The 20,892-nt window shown below is 40.9% G+C and overlaps 2 protein-coding genes across 7 annotated transcripts in view; both read right to left on the bottom strand.

The window, feature by feature from the left end:
• The window catches only part of slc23a2 (solute carrier family 23 member 2), a 33,734-nt gene extending 32,619 nt beyond the window's left edge, over positions 1-1,115 (bottom strand). For all 4 annotated transcript variants that reach the window (XR_013283701.1, XR_013283702.1, XR_013283703.1 and 1 more), the window contains exon 1: positions 830-1,115. The gene's annotated coding sequence lies outside the window, so the exon portion shown is untranslated. The remainder of the gene's footprint in view (positions 1-829) is intronic.
• Positions 1,116-2,141: 1,026 nt separating this feature from the next.
• The window catches only part of kcnip3a (Kv channel interacting protein 3a, calsenilin), a 45,698-nt gene continuing 26,947 nt past the window's right edge, over positions 2,142-20,892 (bottom strand). The window contains exons 1-7 of one of the 3 annotated variants that reach the window (XM_077522700.1): positions 13,205-14,326; positions 5,941-6,065; positions 4,301-4,370; positions 4,040-4,218; positions 3,307-3,411; positions 3,166-3,228; positions 2,142-3,024 (exon numbers count right to left, since the gene is read on the bottom strand). In XM_077522700.1, coding sequence (XP_077378826.1) covers positions 2,977-3,024; positions 3,166-3,228; positions 3,307-3,411; positions 4,040-4,218; positions 4,301-4,370; positions 5,941-6,065; positions 13,205-13,310 — 696 coding nt within the window. In that variant the 5' untranslated portion in view covers positions 13,311-14,326 and the 3' untranslated portion in view covers positions 2,142-2,976. Of the gene's footprint in view, positions 3,025-3,165; positions 3,229-3,306; positions 3,412-4,039; positions 4,219-4,300; positions 4,371-5,940; positions 6,066-7,907; positions 9,176-13,204; positions 14,327-20,892 lie in introns of those variants that run through there. The other 2 variants (XM_077522699.1, XM_077522698.1) reach the window with 2 other exon arrangements.

The following is a 20,892-nucleotide window of genomic DNA, read 5'->3' as shown; positions in this document are numbered from 1 at the left end:
AGATGTTTATGTAAATCAATCAATAAATAAATAAAATATAACCATGATCTTAAAAATAGGGTGACAATACTAAATGTGGGTATGTTTTCCTAATAAATTTTGCCAAATAAATATATTTGAGATAGATAGATAGATAGATAGATAGATAGTCGAGAAAAAATTACTGATTGCATATGCACGAGTAAATGAAAAATGTAAATCACATGATCACAAATTAGTAGCAGATAAAGTTTGGAAGTTATAAGCCCTGTTAACCTGGCATTTGCACGGGGGGGTGTAAACTTTTTATATCCACTGTAGCTCTTAGAATGTGTTTGCAGGCAGGCACACAAGCACACACACATCTGCTTGGCTCAGTTTCCAGGACAACCTCATCACCAGAAGCCAATAAAGCCTCACGGTCAAATAAGCTCCGGCGTTGACACAGATAGTGTCATAATAAGTGCATTGCAGCTCTAGTTGTTACAGATAATACAGTTGATGCAGCTTGGCTCTGATGTACAAAACAGAGAGGGGAAAGGGAGGTGGGGGGCATGTAATGACGTCAGCAAACGGCGGCGAAAAAAATACTGTCCACTCCAATGCTTATCGCTCTATGGGGATTTCTTGTAAAGGAGATGAAATTGGGGAGCTCAAGGATGACAGATTGGGCCTATCACTGTCACACTGCATCACCCACGATCACACCGACCCACGGAGACCAACCTGGAAGGTGTATTTTTAGAGCCTCGGGCAACCCACGTTGTGTAGTTTAGTTTCTAATACATCCTAACCGCCCCAGTGTAGTTGTGGTAATAAAGACGTGTGATTCTGGCGGTTGTTCACTCACCTGCCCGAAGAAAGAGAAGACGAAGCCCACTTCTCTGCTCGGCTACCTCCACTGTCGGCGCGGAAAAAAAGCGGGTTGAGTGGAGGAAGGCAGTCGGTGGAGGACGACGGGCTTTAGCTTGAAGCCAGAGGGAAGGGAAGCTCACAAGCGGCGAACAAAGTGGACCGGCGAGAGTGGTTTAGAACCCGGTCGAGACAGAAGGAAGTCCCCCCCCCCTCTCTCCACGACAGACAGTTATGAGAACCGCTGCCCGCGGAGGGATTTATGTCTTTCATAAAACCACGGGGTTGATGTCAGGCTTCGCGCATGCGCAGAACGGCTGTGACGTCAAACACCTGCCTCTTGCAGTCTGGGCCAATCAGAGTCCGAGCATTGATGACGCACTACCTTCGTGTGCAAGCTAATGTAATGTACAACACAAGACAATACACATATTGTCACTTACAACAGAGTACATTTACATGCTTGCTTTTGTGTTTGTTTGTTTTTTACAAAAATAAAATAAAATATTTTGATGAGAGCGTCATACCGCCTTCTAGTGTCGACTGGTAGTGTTTGCGCTTTCCAACTTTCCAATACATTGCATAATGACTGTACTGCAGCGTTTCCTAACCGTTTCCTTTCCTTTACTGCGCCAAGGCATCCATTTTATTCAATTTTATCTCACGGCACACCACCAAACAAAAATGCCACACAATGTGTAAATACTGAAATGTTCCCTGATGATCTCTCACGACAAATGTAATACTTTATATAATGCGCTCAGGCAACACTGCATTCACTGCTGCCTTATGATAAAATAAAATATATATTACCCTACAGGTATTCCATTATGCTGAAGCATCAAACTGAATTTTAGCAATATTTTCGAATTATAATACTCACTGTACAGATACTGCAGGTAGCTAGTTGGCTAGGTAGACAGGTGTATACTAAAATAAATAAATAAAAGAAAGAAAGAAAGAAAGAAAGAGAAAATATTTTGGAACTTAATACTTTACATGAATCTTCGTTTTTCATTTGGTGCCTCCGTCTAACGAACTTGACATTCCAATCACATTAAACTGCCCCCCCCCCCTCCCCCCATGGTGGGCACCAAGAAATTCTCAAACTATTAAACCCACACACATTCATCACCTTGTATATGCGAACAAAAGCTGTTGGATTTAGGAGTTTTTCCCCCTCCCTCTGTTCGTGCTGGTGAATGTCACGCTTGTCCTGTGTTAAATCAACTAATAGCACATTATGTGTGAACGATAAGCAAGCACTGGAGGGAAAATGTCCTGAAAAATAAGACAGAGAAGAGGCGAGGTCACAGCAGTTGACTGCATTTTTATTAACCCACGTCACAAAAGTGCGACTGTACTGTACATTACATGGTGGCACTTGGAGTCAGCATGCGAGTTAAGATACCCCACATTCACAGACCTCATTCTTCACAGTACTGCACAGATAGACTCTGCCCATCCTACAATTTGAAACGTAATCTTCATGAAATACAAAAGAACACAACAGCAATCTGCTTTATTTCTCTGAAGTGCTGTCACTAAACATCATTGTCATCTAAAGAGCGATATCGCCTTGTACAGATCATATTTGGTTTCCAAAAGTGACACAGCCTTACATAACACTATATACAGAAATTTCCCCGCAGCTGTGCAGATATTGACACTGCTTTGTTTTTCCCAGCCGCATAAACATGAAATCATAGTGCAAGCTAATTCCACATCACGAACATGCTCTGTTTCCCCTTTTCAGTTTCCATTTCCTCACCCGAGTTTATGAGCTCAGCAGGGCTGACTTTGTGCAGTGCATTTGTCCAAATGAAAGGGAACTGTGAGAGCTAAATCGTGTCTTTCATTTGGCGATCATCTCTTTGTTCAGTTTGGTGACAAAAGTCCTTTTTGTGGCTTCATTTGGGACACAAAACATACAAAAAGGGTGGTGCGCTCTCAACAGGAAGTTCATCTCGTTTCCACTGTGGTCCTTTTAAGCAGCTACGAGATAGTACAACTAAGTGGCGAGAAATAGAAAAATCCTCCCTGTGTCTTTACACTACTTACATTAAGTGCCAAGATGTCATCTATTTGGTGTTTCAGGTGAGTGATGGGTGTGCTGTGATTGTGAGCGTGTATGAAAAAATACGATTAGATTACATTCTCAAACAGCTGCATGGAGTTCATGATGTTCTCATCCTAAACATAGAAAAGATACAAAATATTATAAGATGGATGACATTGAAACAACAAAATGACCAAATATTATAATTCATTCAACCATAATCTTCTACGTATGTTGTAACCAAATAAGCTATGATTGATGAATATGATGATTACCTTTTGGCAGGTCTCAATGAATTCTTCAATGGTCACAACACCATCTCTGTTTCGGTCCATTTTCTGTAGCACAGAGAAAAGAAAGGGTCATAAAAGAAATGGCTGGAGGAAAAAATGTGAATAAACGTGTCTGTTGAGAACCTGGAAGAACTTGTCCACGTGCTCAGAGGGCGCCTCGTCTCGCACACATGGGTAAGTGTACCTGCCCATCATGTCGTAGATGGACTTCATTATCGCCAGCATCTCCTGTGCAAGACACATTCAATTTAACTCATTCACTCCCGGTGACAAGTGTACTTGTCAATTATAATTTTTCAGAGTGGGGATAGATGGGGAGAATCTGATTATGCTCCACTGTAAATATCAAACTTGGAAACAACTTTACTGATGCTTAACCACCGGTAGATGACATCATTGCCCCATTTTATACGAAATAAACAGTTTGAGAGTCCATGAGAGAAATGGCCGTATTTTGGCAAACCTACATTTTTCTACTGTTAATTATAAAACATCGGGACGGGGCAAAAAGTATTCTATTCTATTCTGTCATTTGGTAGATTCAGCTTATATATGATTATTGAACGTAATATCGCGTGGGTATTGAAAATTTTGAAATGTTCTAAAATGGCTGGTAGTGAAAGAGTTTATAACTACAACCTGTTACACAGGCAAAATGGTTGATTGAAAAAATATTGAAGTTGCGCTCTCTATAGCACAAATTGGTTCACTGTATTGTGATATTTTGCTACAAATTAGGAAAAACTGCTTTCAGGATGTGATTATAATTTTCAGACGCATCCAAACAAAGTTGTTTATAATATGGCACGATGAGAGTTGAAAGGAAGGAAGAAAAGCACTTTTCCCTTTGTGTTACCTCTTTAGTGATGTAGCCATCTTTGTTGATGTCATATAAGTTGAAGGCCCAGTTGAGCTTCTCTGTGACGGACCCTCGAAGCAGCACAGACAGGCCGATGACAAAATCCTCAAAGCGGATGGAACCGTTTCTGTCGATATCAAAGGCGTTGAACAGGAAGTGAGCGTACGTGGTGGCGTCTGTAAGGAAGAAAGCGGCTTTCAGGGATTTCCTGTACTTTACCGCGTAGATACAACCTGCAGTGAGGAAAGGAGAGCTAACCTCCTTGAGGAAAGAACTGAGAATAGATGGACTTGAATGTCTCCTCATCAACCAGCCCGCTGGGACACTCCTGCACAAGGGAGTGCGAAAGAAAAGCAAAAAGCAAATCAGTCAGCCCTGAAAGATAATGACTTTGTCTTCCTCAATCACTGGGTACAAATTAGAGATTCAGATTTAAACCCAGATTACCTGATCACACAGCAAAATTGCCAGTGTTATATTAACACGGAGAGTGTTAAATCTAACACTAGAAAAGTGTTATGTGTCCACACCAATGAGTGTAAATCTGACACTTTTAAAACTGTTACTTTTTTCACACTTAACCAGTGGTATTCGAACACTGTATAGTGTTGAAAAAAAATACACTGGTAAACACTGAGTAGTGTTGAAATTACACTACACTAGTGTCAGTGTTAAACATTTAACTCAAACTACACTTTACTCTGGTATAAGGTACTTCATTTATATAGTCTTTTCACTCCTTACAAGGCCCTCACAGCATTTCACATTTTTGACTACTGATGACACGGCATCAGGAGAAACTGGGGGTTCAGTATGTTGCTCAAGGATACTTTGACATAGTCACACTGGCCTGGGATCGAACCCACACTCTGTGGGTCAGGAGACGACCAGTCTACCACTGAGCCACACCACCCCAACAACAACAACTGGATGTATTGCTATTAAAATGTCGACAGTGTGCTGAATTTTTGGCAAGTTTGTCCTTAACTGGAAATGAGGGCGTGGTCAATTACTCAAGGTAGTGCTATTTAGGTTACGCCCAACATCCACCACAACACTTAAAGGGGCTGTCTGCCGGATTCACTCAGGAAAATGCACTTTTTAAATACAGGATGTACACACTTTAACTTTCTCTCTGTGTTTTTGTTAATCTTTTGTGGTAATTTCGTCCTAAACCGCCACCTCCCCAGCCTGTATTTTGCCATTTTGTGTTTGTTTTGTAAACAGTGGGACGTTTCAGTACAAAGACAGTGTTTACACACGTAAGCTTCTGTGAGTGAGTGAGTGAAAAAAAATAATAAAAAATCAGTGTGTGCTTTCAAATTGCCGCGGGAGTGACGTCACGCAGCTGACACGCTCGCCCGGCCCCATTTGTGACACGCCACCCCGCGTTCTGCGATTGGCTGGAGGGGTATAAACACTGTCTTTCCACTGAAACGTTTACAAAACAAACACAAAATGGCAAAATACAGGCTGGGGAGGTGGCGGTTTAGGACGAAATTACCACAAAAGATTAACAAAAACACAGATGTGTAGACTGAGAGAAAGTTAAAGTGTGTACATCCTGTATTTAAAAAGTGCATTTTCCTGAGTGAATCCGGCAGACAGCCCCTTTAAGGAAATTTGCTCTGACAGTGTAACTTTTGATCCTAACAGTGTTAAAATAACACTGTTTACTGCATATTCAAACACTGGAAATTTAACACTGACCAATTTGCTGTGAGGCAGACATACAAACCACTACATGTCATGCAATAGCAAGATTTGACAATGTTTTTTTTCTCAGCCTTCTCAGCTCCATATTTATAAATGTGGTTCCTGATTGATAACCAGCAAAACATAAGCAACAGCAGTAGTACGAGAAACAAGTCAGCCCCCTCCAGCACTGATTTACATACATTCTTGAAACCTCTGTAAAGCGACTGAAGCTCCTTCCTGGTGAACTTGGTCTGAGCCTGAAGCTGGTCCAGACCCTCCGGCTGGTGACGCACCGTCGACAGCTCCAGATCACTGTCGCTGCTGTCTGTGGGACAGAGAGAGAGAAAGGAGGGGAGATAGAGAGTGATGCAGAGGGGAGGATAGATGAAGAGAAAAGCAGGATGGGAGGGCAAACGTTGAGTGCGCGGATACAGGCCAACATTCAGGGAGGGCAGGGATCAGTAAGAGGAAGCAGCTCCAGAGAACGTCTTCACAAGCAAAAAGGCAGGGAAAATAATGGGTTGTACTTTCTTAATGGCGGAAATGTCACCAAACATTTTCTGCTTGATTTGTTTTTAAACACGGTCTAATCTGTTGGTTGCCAGTTCACACACACTAAGAGAAAGCACTGCATGGTCGGGATAAATGAAAACGGATATAAAAGGGCAGGGGCAAGGAATTTTCCAGATCACTCTTTCCATACTCACCATCTTATGACAGAGGGAAGAGAGGAAGAGGTGCAGACACCAAAATGGGGGGAGAGAGAGCACATGGAGGACAGTGTGAGAGCGAGGAAGAAACAAAATAAAGAAATCAGGTCAGATTGAACAGGCAAGATTTTTGTATGACGAGAGCAGAGCGGAGTGCACGAAGAACCACTTTGAACTGTCCATCCATTCTCGGCATTGTTTATCATGTTCAGGGTCACGGGTTAGCAGAAAAATATCCCAGCCGACCTGGACAATCATTGGGCTGCGCACTTACAGAGACACACAATTCACACTCGCAGTTGTAACTTGCACCGTCACTGAGTGGAAATTGTAGACATGCAGCATGAATGGCAAAAGAGCCAATACAGAACAACTAAGAGGTCTACAATTCTGAAATGTTCATAACAAATACAATACATTAAGTGCACCCAATATACAAAGGTTTTGGCAGAAATTCTACATAATGCTCAGTTTTGAAATGACTATATCAGAAAACAGAGCTGTGAATAATATTTTGGTTAGTTAGTTACACAACAAGATCGCAATACTAGTTACTAGTTACTCGTAGTATACTGTATGTGTGGCTGTAGCATTTGAAGTAGGTGGGTATATTTCCATGTACTGTATATATGTGATTAACTTTTTATTTTATTTTTTTCAAACTTTATAGGTGTGATCACTGTTGCCACAGTCACCTAAGTTACTTTATGGACTACTAGCTTAAAAGAGTAACTTTGCTACTTTGCTGATTACTTGCTTTAAAAAGTAACTAAATTAGATTACAAGTTAGTTTTAAGAAATGCTGATTGAATATAATCCCAGTAGGGCTCTGACATCTGCAGACTTGGATTGGTTGGGTCAATTGGTAGAACCCAGATTTCAAAGTAAACATGGTGAAGCTGCATTTAGATGTTATGCTGCACATCAATGGAATAAGCTGCCAACAGAAGTGAAGTCAGCCCTGAGTGTAAATGTTTTTAAATCCAGGTTAAAAACGGTCTCCAATAGCACTAATTACTTTTCAGGGGGGAAAACCCCCCCAAAAACACTGCATCAATACCCATTCCAAAAACATGTTCAGTTGCTAATTTATCACTTGAAAAAATCTGCCTCTAACAGACTTTGTTGTACTGTTATTGATAAAAACGGTACGACATCACTGTGCACATAAAAGTCTGTACTCATACCGACACACTAAACAGAAAAATGCCTTCAAAACTTCACAAAAGCAAACAACTATGGTTACATCTGCCCATACAGCAAAGGTTTAAATGACTATGAAAGTCATCTATGAAACATCCAGAACTGCAATCTTGAGGCGACATAATGTCACAAGGCTCTCACAAGGTGTGGACGAGGTGCAGTTTTACAAAACTTCTAACCATGAGAGTTATGAGAGACTATAGTAAAACCAGTTTGTCACAAAACATAAGTGCAAAAGTGTTGAACTCCCTCACCGGTCTCAGTGATGTCGATGAGGCCCAGCAAGTGCATCAATTTGAGGAACATGATGACCAGGCACACGATGCCCACCGTCTGCAGGCCCTCCGTCTCCCACCGGACGCTCATCCTGCCCTCGTCTTTTAACGTCCCGTCCACGGTCGCGTGTCTCTGCCGCTATATGCTCAATGTCGTTGCGCTCTGATCCATGTCCACATGCAGTCACTGCGCTCGTCACTCTCTGTCTGTCACACTTCTTCCCGGCGGTGTCTCTTTTTAGCTCGCTGTGCTGCTGCCATGTTAATTGACTGGCCTTTTTCTTTCTGCACCCTCCCTTCTCCATTGGAATGTTTGTTTTTTTGGGGGTTTTTTTGCACCAGCCATTAGTAAACTGAAAGGTGTGCTTTGCTAAAGGTGAGATGTTATGGAAAAGTAATATTTTAATTGGTTGTGCACAAATTGTCAGCCCTCTATATTCTGTTGTCAGCCATTTTCTCAAAATGTGTCTCTGAGTGAGCCATTCTGAATTTGATCCACTGTTACGTAGCAGTTTCTCTGTCCATGACTGGAAACTAGGCTGGGCGAAGATCCAGAGCCACTTTCAAGTGCTATATTAGTGCTTATTTCACTCACTCTGAGCATCCATCCATCCATTTTCTTGACCGCTTATTCCTCACAGGGGTCGCGGGGGGTGTTGGAGCCTATCTCAGCTGGCTTTGGGCAGTTGGCGGGGTACACCCTGAACTGGTTGCCAGCCAATCGCAGAGCATCTTTTGCACATTTTTTGGACCTCACTGACATTTTTTATGTGTTTTCCCCAAACCCCTTTTAAAGAATTAAGGCAATACTACTAAATGATTAAAAACAAACAGACCAAATGCACTTTCCTCGGGTCAAAAGTCAACAATGTGACCTCAATCACGTGTCCCAAAGCCATTCCGTGACACATTCCATGACACACTTTTCCAATTGTTCACCGTCTCCTCTGGGATGCTCACAAGGATTCGACAGCACAAGTACTCAGTGGAGTCCTGACACACACATGGTGTAATGAAAAGGGAACAGGGAACGTTCACTCCCTCGGGTTCTGTTACACTTGTTCAAAGCTCATCTCATGGGCAGAGATCATGGCTCTTGGCCTCCCTCTAGTGGACAATTCTTAAACAACACATAGAAAGCTTACTTTCCATTTGTTTTTGTTTTTTTATGGAGCAGAAGAAACTTCAGAAGGAAACCAATTCAGTTAAAAACAAAACAAACAAACAAACAAACAAAACTAAAAAAAAATAGCCAGAGGATAATTTTAATGTCTGCTCACATAGACAGATAAGCCTTGTTCATGTATGTTCTCTAAGATAATGTGAGCCTTTTTCCTTTTTTTGGTAAAAAAAACAACAACAACATTATTATTATTATTATTATTATTATTATTATTATTATTATTATTATTATTATTATTTACATTTATTATGTTATTTTTATAATGTATTTATACCTATATTTAGTTCAAACTTACGGGCCCCAAAGCAGGGTTGGCGAGATCCGGTCCTTGAGGGCCGCAGTCCTGCATGTTTTGGATATTTCCCTTCTGCAGCACAAATGATTCATGATCAGCTCCTCAGAAAGATCTGCAGAAGCCTGATAACGAGCCTGTTCATTGGAATCAGCTGCACTTCGAGTAGGGAAATCTATCAAACCTGCAGGACTCCGGTCCTCGAGGACCGCAGTTTGCCACCCCTGCCCTAAAGTGACATGGGAGAAAAAAATAAATATATATTTTTCTTGTCTGGGCGAGAAACATATTTAATTTTTTTCCCTCCCATGTGACTTTAGGGGCTCCATAAAAACCGAATACTTATACTTAAATACTTTTTTTTTTTTTTATCCGTTTTTACACAGTCACTTGGAATATTGTAATATGAAAAAAATGGCTTCACAAACATAATAGTGTGGATTTGAAGCAAGAAACTGTTTAAATATTTTTTCAATGAAAACACTAAGCTATGACAAAAAAATGTTAGGTCTGCCTGGTAGTTCTGATGTTCAGGGTTTGAATCTCATCTCAGGCCCTCTTCCTATGTGGACCAAAATGAGGACAAGCTACAGTGGATGGATGGATGGATGGATGGATGGATGGACGGACGGATGGATGGATGGATGGACGGATGTTGTTTCAGGCAACAATTTTATCCTATCCTCCAAGTAATCAGATCTGGCAACACCCAGACAAACAAGGAAACGAGGAAATGAGTGGTCAGTAATGTGGTAAACATATCAATTGCTGATATCAGTGCAGCTGGAAACATAAAGCTATATTGCCATCGATGTTGTCCAAAAATAGGGCCGAACTGGCCCGATCCCAAAACTTGACGTCGAACTTGAGAAGACCAGACGAAAACAGTAATCAAGCCTGCACCTTTGCTCACTGACTTGTCATCAACTTTCAGGAATCTTCTCTTGAACTACTCTCAGACCTTTTACAGACACAACAACGCCATCATCAAACATCAAGTCATACAATTTGATGAATAAGTACTCACAGTGGTGACGACGTGGAGTTGCTCATTCTGACTCAGTGGGATACGATGAGGTAAAGTAGAATGAGGAGCATGATGAAAATTTTTGGGTGCGACTGATGGATGATCAATGTCCTTCATGGCCCTGGAGGAGTTCTACGGGTTCCATATTTAGGCGGCCTCAGAGAAAACCTGCTCAATACCGCATGTATAATTGATGCGAGGTAATGCTAAACCGGGGTGTATCACTACAGGCTTTGGGAAAGCGGGGGTATCAGAGGGCTGATGCGATTGAAAGGAGTGATGAATAATAAAAGAAAAGAACATTACTGGGGCTTTTGCTGAATTTATTACTTACTGATGCTGAGCAATATTACAAACACTAATGTGGCGCCTGCAGCCTTGCTGCTGTAATTGTCTTGGCATGCTGACTGCAAGCCACTCTGACCCAAAGACCGAATCAAGCAGACCAAAATGGCTCTAGAACGGCACAATATGAGCAAAAAATGCCCCAAAGTCATACAAACCATGCAGATGAGAGCAGATTTGAGAGACTTTAGCTCAGGGAACATCTAAAGCAGTTGTTCTCAAACTTCTTAACACCACTATACCACCTGGAAAAATACTTGGCACTCCAGGTTAATATTGCGTTTGTGGAATATGAATTAAACAGCAAAGTTCCCCCCATTTTCATCTATCTCAGGGGGTTGCCACTTGCCGCCAACTGAAAGTGACATCACAGGGCTCAGATAACGACTGTCACGACTTGCTTGTTTCCAGGTTTGGTCATGTGACATCCCAAGCTGAGCCCTTAGGCACAAGTGACAAAATGGCCGATCGAGGTGGCTAAATACCACAGACTTATATGAATGCATTGTCAATTGGACATCGTGGCTGAAGCCAGAGGGCAGCCATCTTACGTTGCTACTTTTACTGACAACTTATTTTATAAGAGCCTCGCAAAGCATTAACGTCACTGTTTGCAGCGACCATTCAGAGTATATCATCTCAATATTGTGAATTGTGACTCACAGAGGTTAGGTTTATATTTCTCAGCTGTTTTCATGATGGGCTTTACTTTCCCTTGATTGTTGATGGCTATGACAACATGAGGCAGACAAATCTTTGAGTAGCACCCGAAGATATGCCTTATGAAAGAAATTTTAAACGCCTTTCTTAGCAATGAAATGTGCAACAAGTTGGTACAATTAATACATCAAACAGGTTGGGATTTACAACATATTAGCAGTGGCTTCTTCCTACTCCCTTTGAACATGTAAACTGTCACTAATGATTGTATACGGTAAGTTTCTTCTTTCTTTTATTTTTTTCTGCTACTTGTTTATGTTTATATGTTCGATAAACAAACAATATAAGGTGAAAACGCTGTGGACAAATCAATGTGTTCAAGTTAGGTGGCATTAGTGAATGGCAACCTAAGATGGCTGCTATGGACGACTTCCCCTCCCAGGGGCGGAGATACTGTACATGGTGACCAGGGGTGGCCATGGCCACCTCTTGTCACTCTCTGGCCACCCCCATACTTAAGGGAAAATTATACTATCTGTGATTTTTCTTCATGATGATGATGATTTTATTTTTATGTATTATTTATTTTTATGTATTAATTACTTATTTGTTTATTATGCTGCTCTCTTTTCACCTTACAAAAGGATTCGAACCTTTGAACTTTGGCGCACCATGAGACTTGTCTTTGGTGTTTTGTGGTGTGTATGACTTTGATGTTTAGTCTACTTATTTATGCATTTATTTATGCATTTATGTATTCACTCGCCTACTTATTATTTTACTGATGTAAAATGTATTTACTTGTATTAAAAAAAATCTTGAATATGCACTTCGAAATGTTTGCTTTGTTCTTGTTTTGTTACCATATTCTTTACTGCACAATCAGTATTTATGTTTTATGTACAGCACTTTGTATACAGCAATGCCTGTTCTTAAAGCGCTTTATAAATAAAGTTGAGTTGAGTTGAGTGAACGTATTACGCTTGGAGAGTTCAAGGCTATTGTAAAGGAACACGAAACAAATGCTATTTGGAAATGTGACTGTTTTTAAAGTTTTAGCAAATTCGTTGCATTTATTGATAGTATGATGAGGATTTTGTGTATACATATACAGTATATTGTTGTTTGTCTTAAATTGTTGTAACAATTGTGTGTTTTTGTCGCCCCCATGGCCAGGTTACTCTTGGAAAAGAGATTTTTAATCTCAATTAGTTTCTTACCTGGTTAAGTAAAGGAATGAATGAATGAATATTACAAAATCGCACTGGCCACCCCAATGAAAATTTTCTGGCTCCGCTCCTGCTTCTATTTGGTATACGTTTGTAGTTGCCTATCGTTCTACCTACCTGTCTATATCACATCACTTGTTTTATTTGTCGCATGATTTCCTGTGTTTCTTCTTTGTTTATCCATAATTTTATTTTCAAGTGCACAATATGTTTGGTGTCTCAGTATTGCTGCTGTATCATCTAGGAACAACAGGCTATCATTTACTGTTGCAGACATAAGGTTTACATTGGATTTAATAGAAATGCTCCTTTGGTTTTTCATCCTAGAAACAAATAATAAAAAGCAAACGCTTTGTAATAACAAAATGTCCCCTGCCGTTCTTTTTACAAGTCTATACCAGGCTTCGTGCCAGTATACGCTTCTATTTATTTTATTTTTTTTACAACACTTTGTAGGTCAAATGTTTTCGCAGTAGCTAATATCACAGAGGTTTTGTGCCATCTGAGGCAAGGATAACGCTGATACTTGTTGACCCTTACCTTCAAAAGAAGACATGGGTTCCAGTATGCCAAACTGCTTGAGAACTGCCATGAAGAGAATGATAACCACGCCGATGGCAAACAGCTCCATGCCTTGGATCCCCATGGCCGCACGGGCTGGGCCTTTTAGATGACAGGCCGAGCCGACCCGGGTCAGAGTGGGCCGGGCCGCCCAGCAAACGAGCGCTCTCGCCGGATCTCAGCCAGGGAGTGACGGGAATCAGACTGACAGGTGGGAGACTGCATGAGTTTGTATCCGAGACACCATGAGAAGCGGGCCAACAAGCTGCTTGTAATGTCAACAGTGATGCCGAAGTGGAAACAACGTGGACGCCGACATATATGGAAAACCTCCCTGCGCGGAACCGGGAGGCGAGACGGGGGCCGTTTATTACGCGCATTAAAGGAGATGTTTCAAGTCACTTTCCTCCAGATTCCTGCTGACCCTCTTAACGCAAACAGCTATTATCAGTCCTCACGTCATCGCTTTGCACTAAATCACAAGACGGGTGCAACCGAGGATGTTTTCGAGGAAAAGTGCACATTTTTGTGGGGCACCCGCCTCCCCCACGGTCCTCACAACTTTGGGATCCAGATCTCTTCCATTAGGTGGGAGAAAGTCCAACTCGGCAGAACAGTGGTGGCTTTATCATCCATATGACACAATTAAAAATAAATCACCCCATCATATGCTGGAGAGGCGTGAAGCCAAAACAGAACAGAACACAGCCTGTTTCAGCAGCTGCTGCTCACTGCACTTCTGAGGCAGTGTCGGAATAACATCAAAAGTTCAATGGGAAATTGCAGAGAAGCGAGCAGGGCTCAGAGATTCACTCAAAACGAGCCAAGAAACAACTTCAATGTCCTTCTCCTGCTCTGGTTCTTGATTCTTCAACCTCCAAAACCGTCCAATCAGTCAAAATTCAACTTAAATTTTTAAGCTGCTCTTTAGTCCACTTCTGCATGCGTCCAAATCCAAATACTGATATGGAAAAGTCCAGGAAGCCACTTATAGCGGGGAGCAACCGTGAAGGGATACCCCATGAAAGTGACTCCGCCCACAGTGCACCTCAAGGTATAAAAGCAAACTGCGCCGTGCATATTATACCGCCGGCTATCCCTACTTCCCTGTGGTCTCACCCTCCTCCTCCTCCTCCTCCTCCTCTTCCTCCTTTCTCTCCATCTGATATGCGTTAAAGCCCTGAACACACCGCCCCCTCCCTGCATCTCCTCCGTCATTCCATAACTTTGGTCAGCCGCACACTTTTAACTCCCCGCCCCCTCCACATCATCACCCGTACTCCCACCAATTTCCACTTACAATTTTGTGACTTGCACAAAAAAAAATATCTTTCTTGCAAAAATATTCAACAGCTGTCCGTAGCCACAACGGATAAAATAAAAGTGCGAGTCATCTCCAAAAAGGATAACTGATCACTCTGCAGTCGCTAATGCATCAAGGTGGGGATTGAGTGTGTGTATGTGTGCGTTAATGCACTGACTAGGTTGAAAAAAGGAGACTCAAAAAGGGAGGCCAGAGTCAGCAAAATCAATATCCTTTGTGGTCAGACAATGGTGGGGAGCTCCCCGGCACTTTGACTCTTTTTTTTTTTTTTAAATCCCCACTTCTTTGGACTCAAACATGACATCAAACATCGTTTCAAGCAACAGTGCATGTGCTGTCAATCATTGCGCATCATCCCCTCAAGGTCAAATTTAGATTCTTGATTCACACTTAAGTGAAGAGGAGTGGATCAAGTGACGGACACCTACACACCCTGAAGCATTATGTATTTGCAAAGGGGTGAGAGGGTGAGAGGGTGTGAGAGAGAGAGAGAGAGAGAGAGAGAGAGAGAGAGAGAGAGAGAGAGAGAGAGAGAGAGAGAGAGAGAGAGAGAGAGAGAGAGAGAGAGAGAGAGAGAGAGAGAGAGAGAGAGCAGCCATTAGGACACTAACAGGTTTTTAAAAGGAGGGCTGTCCTCTGCCTGCTGACACAACAGTCAGTAAAGGCCCATAGAAATCGCATCATGTCTCACCGCAAATTAAAATAGAAACCTTTTTGCATGCAGTATATGCTGAACATGTCCGACTCCTCCCATAGAACTGGCCCTGCTCTTTAAATCCACAGCAAAACTTGCTTGATATTGTCACAAGGTTAAAAGTACTGCATGTAATTGTTGTCAAATAGATGAGGGTGAGACATCAGGATAATGTATGTAGTGTACACAAACAAGAATGCAGGTAGTTGTCTAAAGGCCCCGACTGCCCCTTAGTGGCGAATTTCAGGACTGTAAAGGTCAAAATGGGAGATTTGATATTATGAATGTATAAAGGGGGTAGTCAAAAATTTCAATAATCAATAATATGTGCCCCCAATAATCTAAACACGATATTCTGATTGCATTCATGAAATATGAATTAAGCGTCAGAATCCACTCATATTCATCCATCTTATGGGGCGGCCATTTTGCCACTTGCTGTTGACTGAAAATGACATCATAATTGCTCAGAGCTCAAGTAATAACCAATCACTGCTCACCTGCTTTCTGAATTACGTTTCTGAGCTGTGATTGGTCATTACTTGAGCTCTGAGCAATTATGATGTCATTTTCAGTCAACAGCAAGTGGCAAATTGGATTTTTAAAGGTACTAATTGTACATGAAAAATAATGAAAATATCAAATTTATTATAGGCAAAATATTAATGTTTGACTGCCAAAAATGGCTAAATAAGTAAAGTATCCCTTTAATAATATTAAATGACTGCATATGGTGCCTGATAACCAATCTGAAAAAAAAAAAAAAAGGGACTTTACATTGATTGAGCTGAGTGACAGCTACACAGTGAAACGCAGCAATTCCAAGCAGGAACCTTAACGGAACGCTAATTACTACCTCCCTCAAAACGGGTTTACGACACCTTTTGTATTGATCTCATTATTGTACAGGTGTATTCGATGTTGAGACCTACTGCTACAGACTAAGCCGACTCAGTTTTGACAGCTAGAACAAGACCCACTTCCTACCTGAGCGATGGTACCTGGCTGCACCGTGTCCACAGTGAGAAAGACAGCTGGGCCGCGAAAGACGCCTGCGGGCCTCCACAGAGAGCGCAGCCATCACAGCTCCCATGCCTCAAAACAACCCAACTCACTTCCAGCTAAGCTGCTCTGAGACAAAGTCCAAACTTTAAAAGGACAAACGTGAGCGCAGAGATGGTAATCTTAACGTGACGGATGCGCGGCCAAGGAAGACTCAAAGCCTCAAAGCGAGACGCTCGCTTTCCCTGCCAGGTGCTTGGGACAAGATGACAAAATGGGCTGCACGCACGCCCCAGTCGTTGGGGACCACATTTGAAAATCTGTTTGAGCCTGGAACAGAGCGAGGGATCGAATAGCGATACACAGCTTGTGACCTTTTACATCACACACTGCCACACGCCTCCACACTGTTTTCGATGCCGTCTCGAGCGCTTCCGCTCCTCTGAACCCCTGCACACACTCTACAATACACTCTGATGAAATACAGTGAAAACAAATTCCAGTATATTTGTTCAGGGTGGCAAAATTAGTGCGTTCATTTTGAGTTCATTTAAAGTTCCATTAAAGCACTATTTTTTTTTTTTTACGCACAATTAATGCCTGTATTGGGGGAATTCCAGTCACAACACAGCAGACACGTCCGCGTCAAAATTTAGCAGTAATAAATGTATTAATAATACATATATTTGTGGAGACTGGGGTCAAGCTGTATTTTACAATGTTAAAAATGTGCAATATGTCACAAGTTACTTCACGTTAAAGACTAGATAGCTCTTAATATGAAAAGAAAAATGCACTGAGCCGTCACCGTCTTACAAATGCAATTATGCCATCTAGTGGCAGAAAAATAACTTTAACACAAATTAATTTCACACTCGTTTTTTTGTTGTTGTTTTTTTTACAGTGCAGTACATCTTATTAATTTTAATTAAATTTTCTTAATTATTATGAAATTATTGACTAAAAGATGCAGCCATACAGGACTGTCTTAGAAAATTAGAATATTGTGGTAAAGTCCATTATTTTCTGTAATGCAATTAAATAAGCAAAAATGCCATACATTCTGGAATCATTACAAATCAACTGAAATATTGCAAGCCTTTTATTGTTTTAATATTGCTGATTATGGCATTTTTTTTTCTTGGTCTGAGTAAATATTCTAATATTTTGAGATAAGATATTTGGCTGAAAATGCCATAATCAACAATATTAAAACAATAAAAGGCTTGCAATATTTCAGTGGATTAGTAATGATTCCAGAATGTATGTCATTTTTGGTTATTTAATTGCATTACAGAAAATAATGGACTTTACCACAATATTCTAATTTTCTGAGACAGTCCTGTATTTCTATTAGTTTAACATTTGTTCCACTTTTATGTTAACAAGAGTATGAAAACTTAGAAAAAATGTTTTTATTGTACATTTAGAACAGACAAAATTTGTGATTAATCGTGAGTTAACTATTGAGGTCATGCGATTAATTACAATTAAAAATTTTAATCGCCTGACCGTTTGCGGTCATTAGAATCATAATTGATGCCATGCCTCAATGATGCACTGGTTGCATCGTAAGAAAAAAAAAAATGGTATATTGAACTTCACTAAAGTTTGGAATGTACTTTCAGTAATTTTGTACAACTGCTCCCTGGCAAGGAGCTGGACAGCAAAATTCACTACTTGAAATATGTGAAAACTGTGCTTTGGCTCAATAAAGGTTGAGCAACACTGGTATAAAATATTTCTTGCGCTTAGTTATTAATTAGGAAATGACTAACAAAAAACATGACTCCTTTAATGTATTACTTTACTGGTACGACATAATCAGTCACTAAATCGTGGATCATAAGTATTCATAGTGTGAACACAATATGGATGGTCTCATGGTGATCATTAGTTATCAGTGAATCAATCTGACTGACCGCCCACTTCATCAGTTGTTGCTTATTAATGATGAACCAGATGCTGAGAGAGATTTAACATCAACAACGCATTAATCTGGGATTGCATCAGCAACAACAGTTAATCTCTCTGTGCTCCCAAACGGGGGAAACACAAAACTGGACAGCGCAGTTACATGTTTGCGCAGCCTCTATGAGAGGGAGGATATTCTTAGAGGCATTACAGTGTATCTTCATGATCACAGTATTCATGTTAGTTCGTATAGACAAATGTACTCTACATTTGTGATGTCCCTGAACCCATGTGATACCTCCTTTGAACACTAGAGGGTAGTAAAAGACTAAAAACAACGACGCTAACAGAGCTCAGCACGAACCTAACCTGTCCTATTTCAGGAAATGAAGAACAGAACAGACAACAGCAAATCACAATTTTAGGGTGCTTACTTGTGTATGACTTTAATAGATCCCTCTTAATGAAGATTGCCAACTGTCAATATCAGAGCAAAGATAATTCCCATATTGAGACACACCAATTCTCCCAAATTGAGAGGCAGAATTAAGGTGCATTAGTGCTGATTCAAACTGAGGCAGAACCACGTCATAGCTATAGGTTTAGCCTTTCAATCAATGATCATCGGAAGGACAATGCAAGGCTATCCGAAAAGGTACAAAACGGTAATATAAGCCACTGGAACTCACGAGGTCGTAGCATTCAAACAACTCATATTTTTTTGAGACGCCAGCTCAGCCAGCATCTCATGAAATAATGCCATGTTTGGTTTGGTAAATCTTTTAAAAGAGAAACAATATGAGGTTCAGACTCATCTGTACAATATTGCTAAAGTGAAATGTTAGTTGACAGTAAAATAATATGATAATCGTACATAAGCACCATGTCTTGGTTTTAAATTCAATCATAACTGGCGGAACTTTTACTAATTTTTGTAGCTGTCAAGCAAGATAAAAAGCTTGCTGTGTAAACTGTTATGTTTACATCCCATGACTGCTGTCATGTGATTCAGAGATTATCTACCATAATTGCGATGTGCAGTTACTTAGCTAGCTAATTCCTCCACCCGCTTTGCTAGTTGGCCAACGTGACCGCTTTAGAGCACCTTGTTGTCTACCGTGAGTGCAGGAACATTACTGAGAGGAGGCAGAAGAGCAAGACAACAACAACAAAACATTTCACATTTTCTTCATTTATATGCCTGGCAATTTTTTTTTAATCATTTGAATTTCATGGCAGGGTTGTTAGAATGTTGTAAAAGTGATAATTCGGAAATGTAAACACTTTATAGAAATAAAGTGTTGACCTTCACATGAATCAGCGTCCAAGCTCAGTTTAAAAAATGTTATGTCGCCTGTACAAAAATGTCAAATTTGCATAAGACTACCTTGACCAGGCGTCCCAACGACGAATCCCAGAAAGCAGCGCAGCATCTTGCCAATCTTCCTCTTGCAGGCTGACCTGTAGGAAGTCATCCTCTCAAGCTTTGGGGAGATTTCCCCCAAGACCCCAATTTGACCAAGAATTCAGCAATTCACCCTCAACTCAGCAGGTAACATTCTGCTTCCAGACGATGCTCTGACGGTTCGATGAAGTCCTCGTCAAACTGTTTGCTCAGTTTTCCTGTAAGTGATGTTCACTTCTTCTTCCTCTCTCACTTGTCTCCTCTACTTGTGTCAACTGACTCACGTGACATTGGGAACACGGAAGACTTCCGGCTGCTGTCACTTCAGCATGACCTGGACTCGAACCACATCCCCCATCTTCTGTAAGAACGCGCCGGCATGTCTCAACCTTGAGTGAACGCAGGCTGTAGAAGACGCCAAGTTGGTCCAGCAAACCCCTGCGGTCTTCACCTCACTTCTCGACTCTAATCCGACTCGTATTACAGCCCCTTGTGCCCGGCCCAGTGATCTGACTTCTCCATCAGGATGTGGAGCTCATTTTCAAACCACAGATTCAACTGAGAGCTGTTTGTGTATGTGTGTGTGGGGGTGGGGAATTCTGTTAAACTTGTCTTAAATCATGACAACACTAACCAAAAGATGCACATGTGTCCCAAAACCGCTCAACAGGTTACATACTCCTGCACAATATCACTCTACAAACAGTTGGGTCAAAAGTAACCCTGTTATGCATCACAAATGGACCGATCCACAAGACTTGGGTCCAATTAAAAAAAAAGGGGGGGGGGGGGTGATTATGTATAAAACAACACATAAAGCACACTCCAACTAGGGGTGTGAATTGCCTCGTACCTGACGATTCGATTCGTATCACGATTCACAGGTCACGATTCGATTCGATACCGATTAATCCCGATACGAATTTATAAGTCGATTGTTGCGATTTTTTTTCATTCAAATTTAGAAAATACTAATCAGTAAGCTTGTAGAGTGTAAGATTTATATGAAAATGTATTATTTATTTATCTGAAATTTCAGTCTTATAGAGGTTGTAATCTGTTTCATGTTTAAACAGCATTAAAATAAAATATTAAGGCTTAATGTTCCGTTCATATAACATTCTTCCATGCTTAAGGTGTGAATCCTAAAAAAAAATAAAAAAATAAAAAAAAATAAAAAAAAATCGATTTTGCCTATTATTGAATCGATTCGAGAATCGCGCGATGTAGTATCGCGATATATCGCCGAATCGATTTTTTTTTAACACCCCTAACTCCAACTTTGTGTGTTGTTTTATACACCCCCAATTTATTTTATTTATTTTTTT

Source organism: Festucalex cinctus, chromosome 5, assembly GCF_051991245.1.
Source record: "Festucalex cinctus isolate MCC-2025b chromosome 5, RoL_Fcin_1.0, whole genome shotgun sequence".
In the NCBI taxonomy this organism is placed as follows: Eukaryota; Metazoa; Chordata; class Actinopteri; order Syngnathiformes; family Syngnathidae; genus Festucalex; species Festucalex cinctus.
Note: the sequence above shows the minus strand (reverse complement) of the source record. Positions and strands in the feature narration are given on the sequence as shown.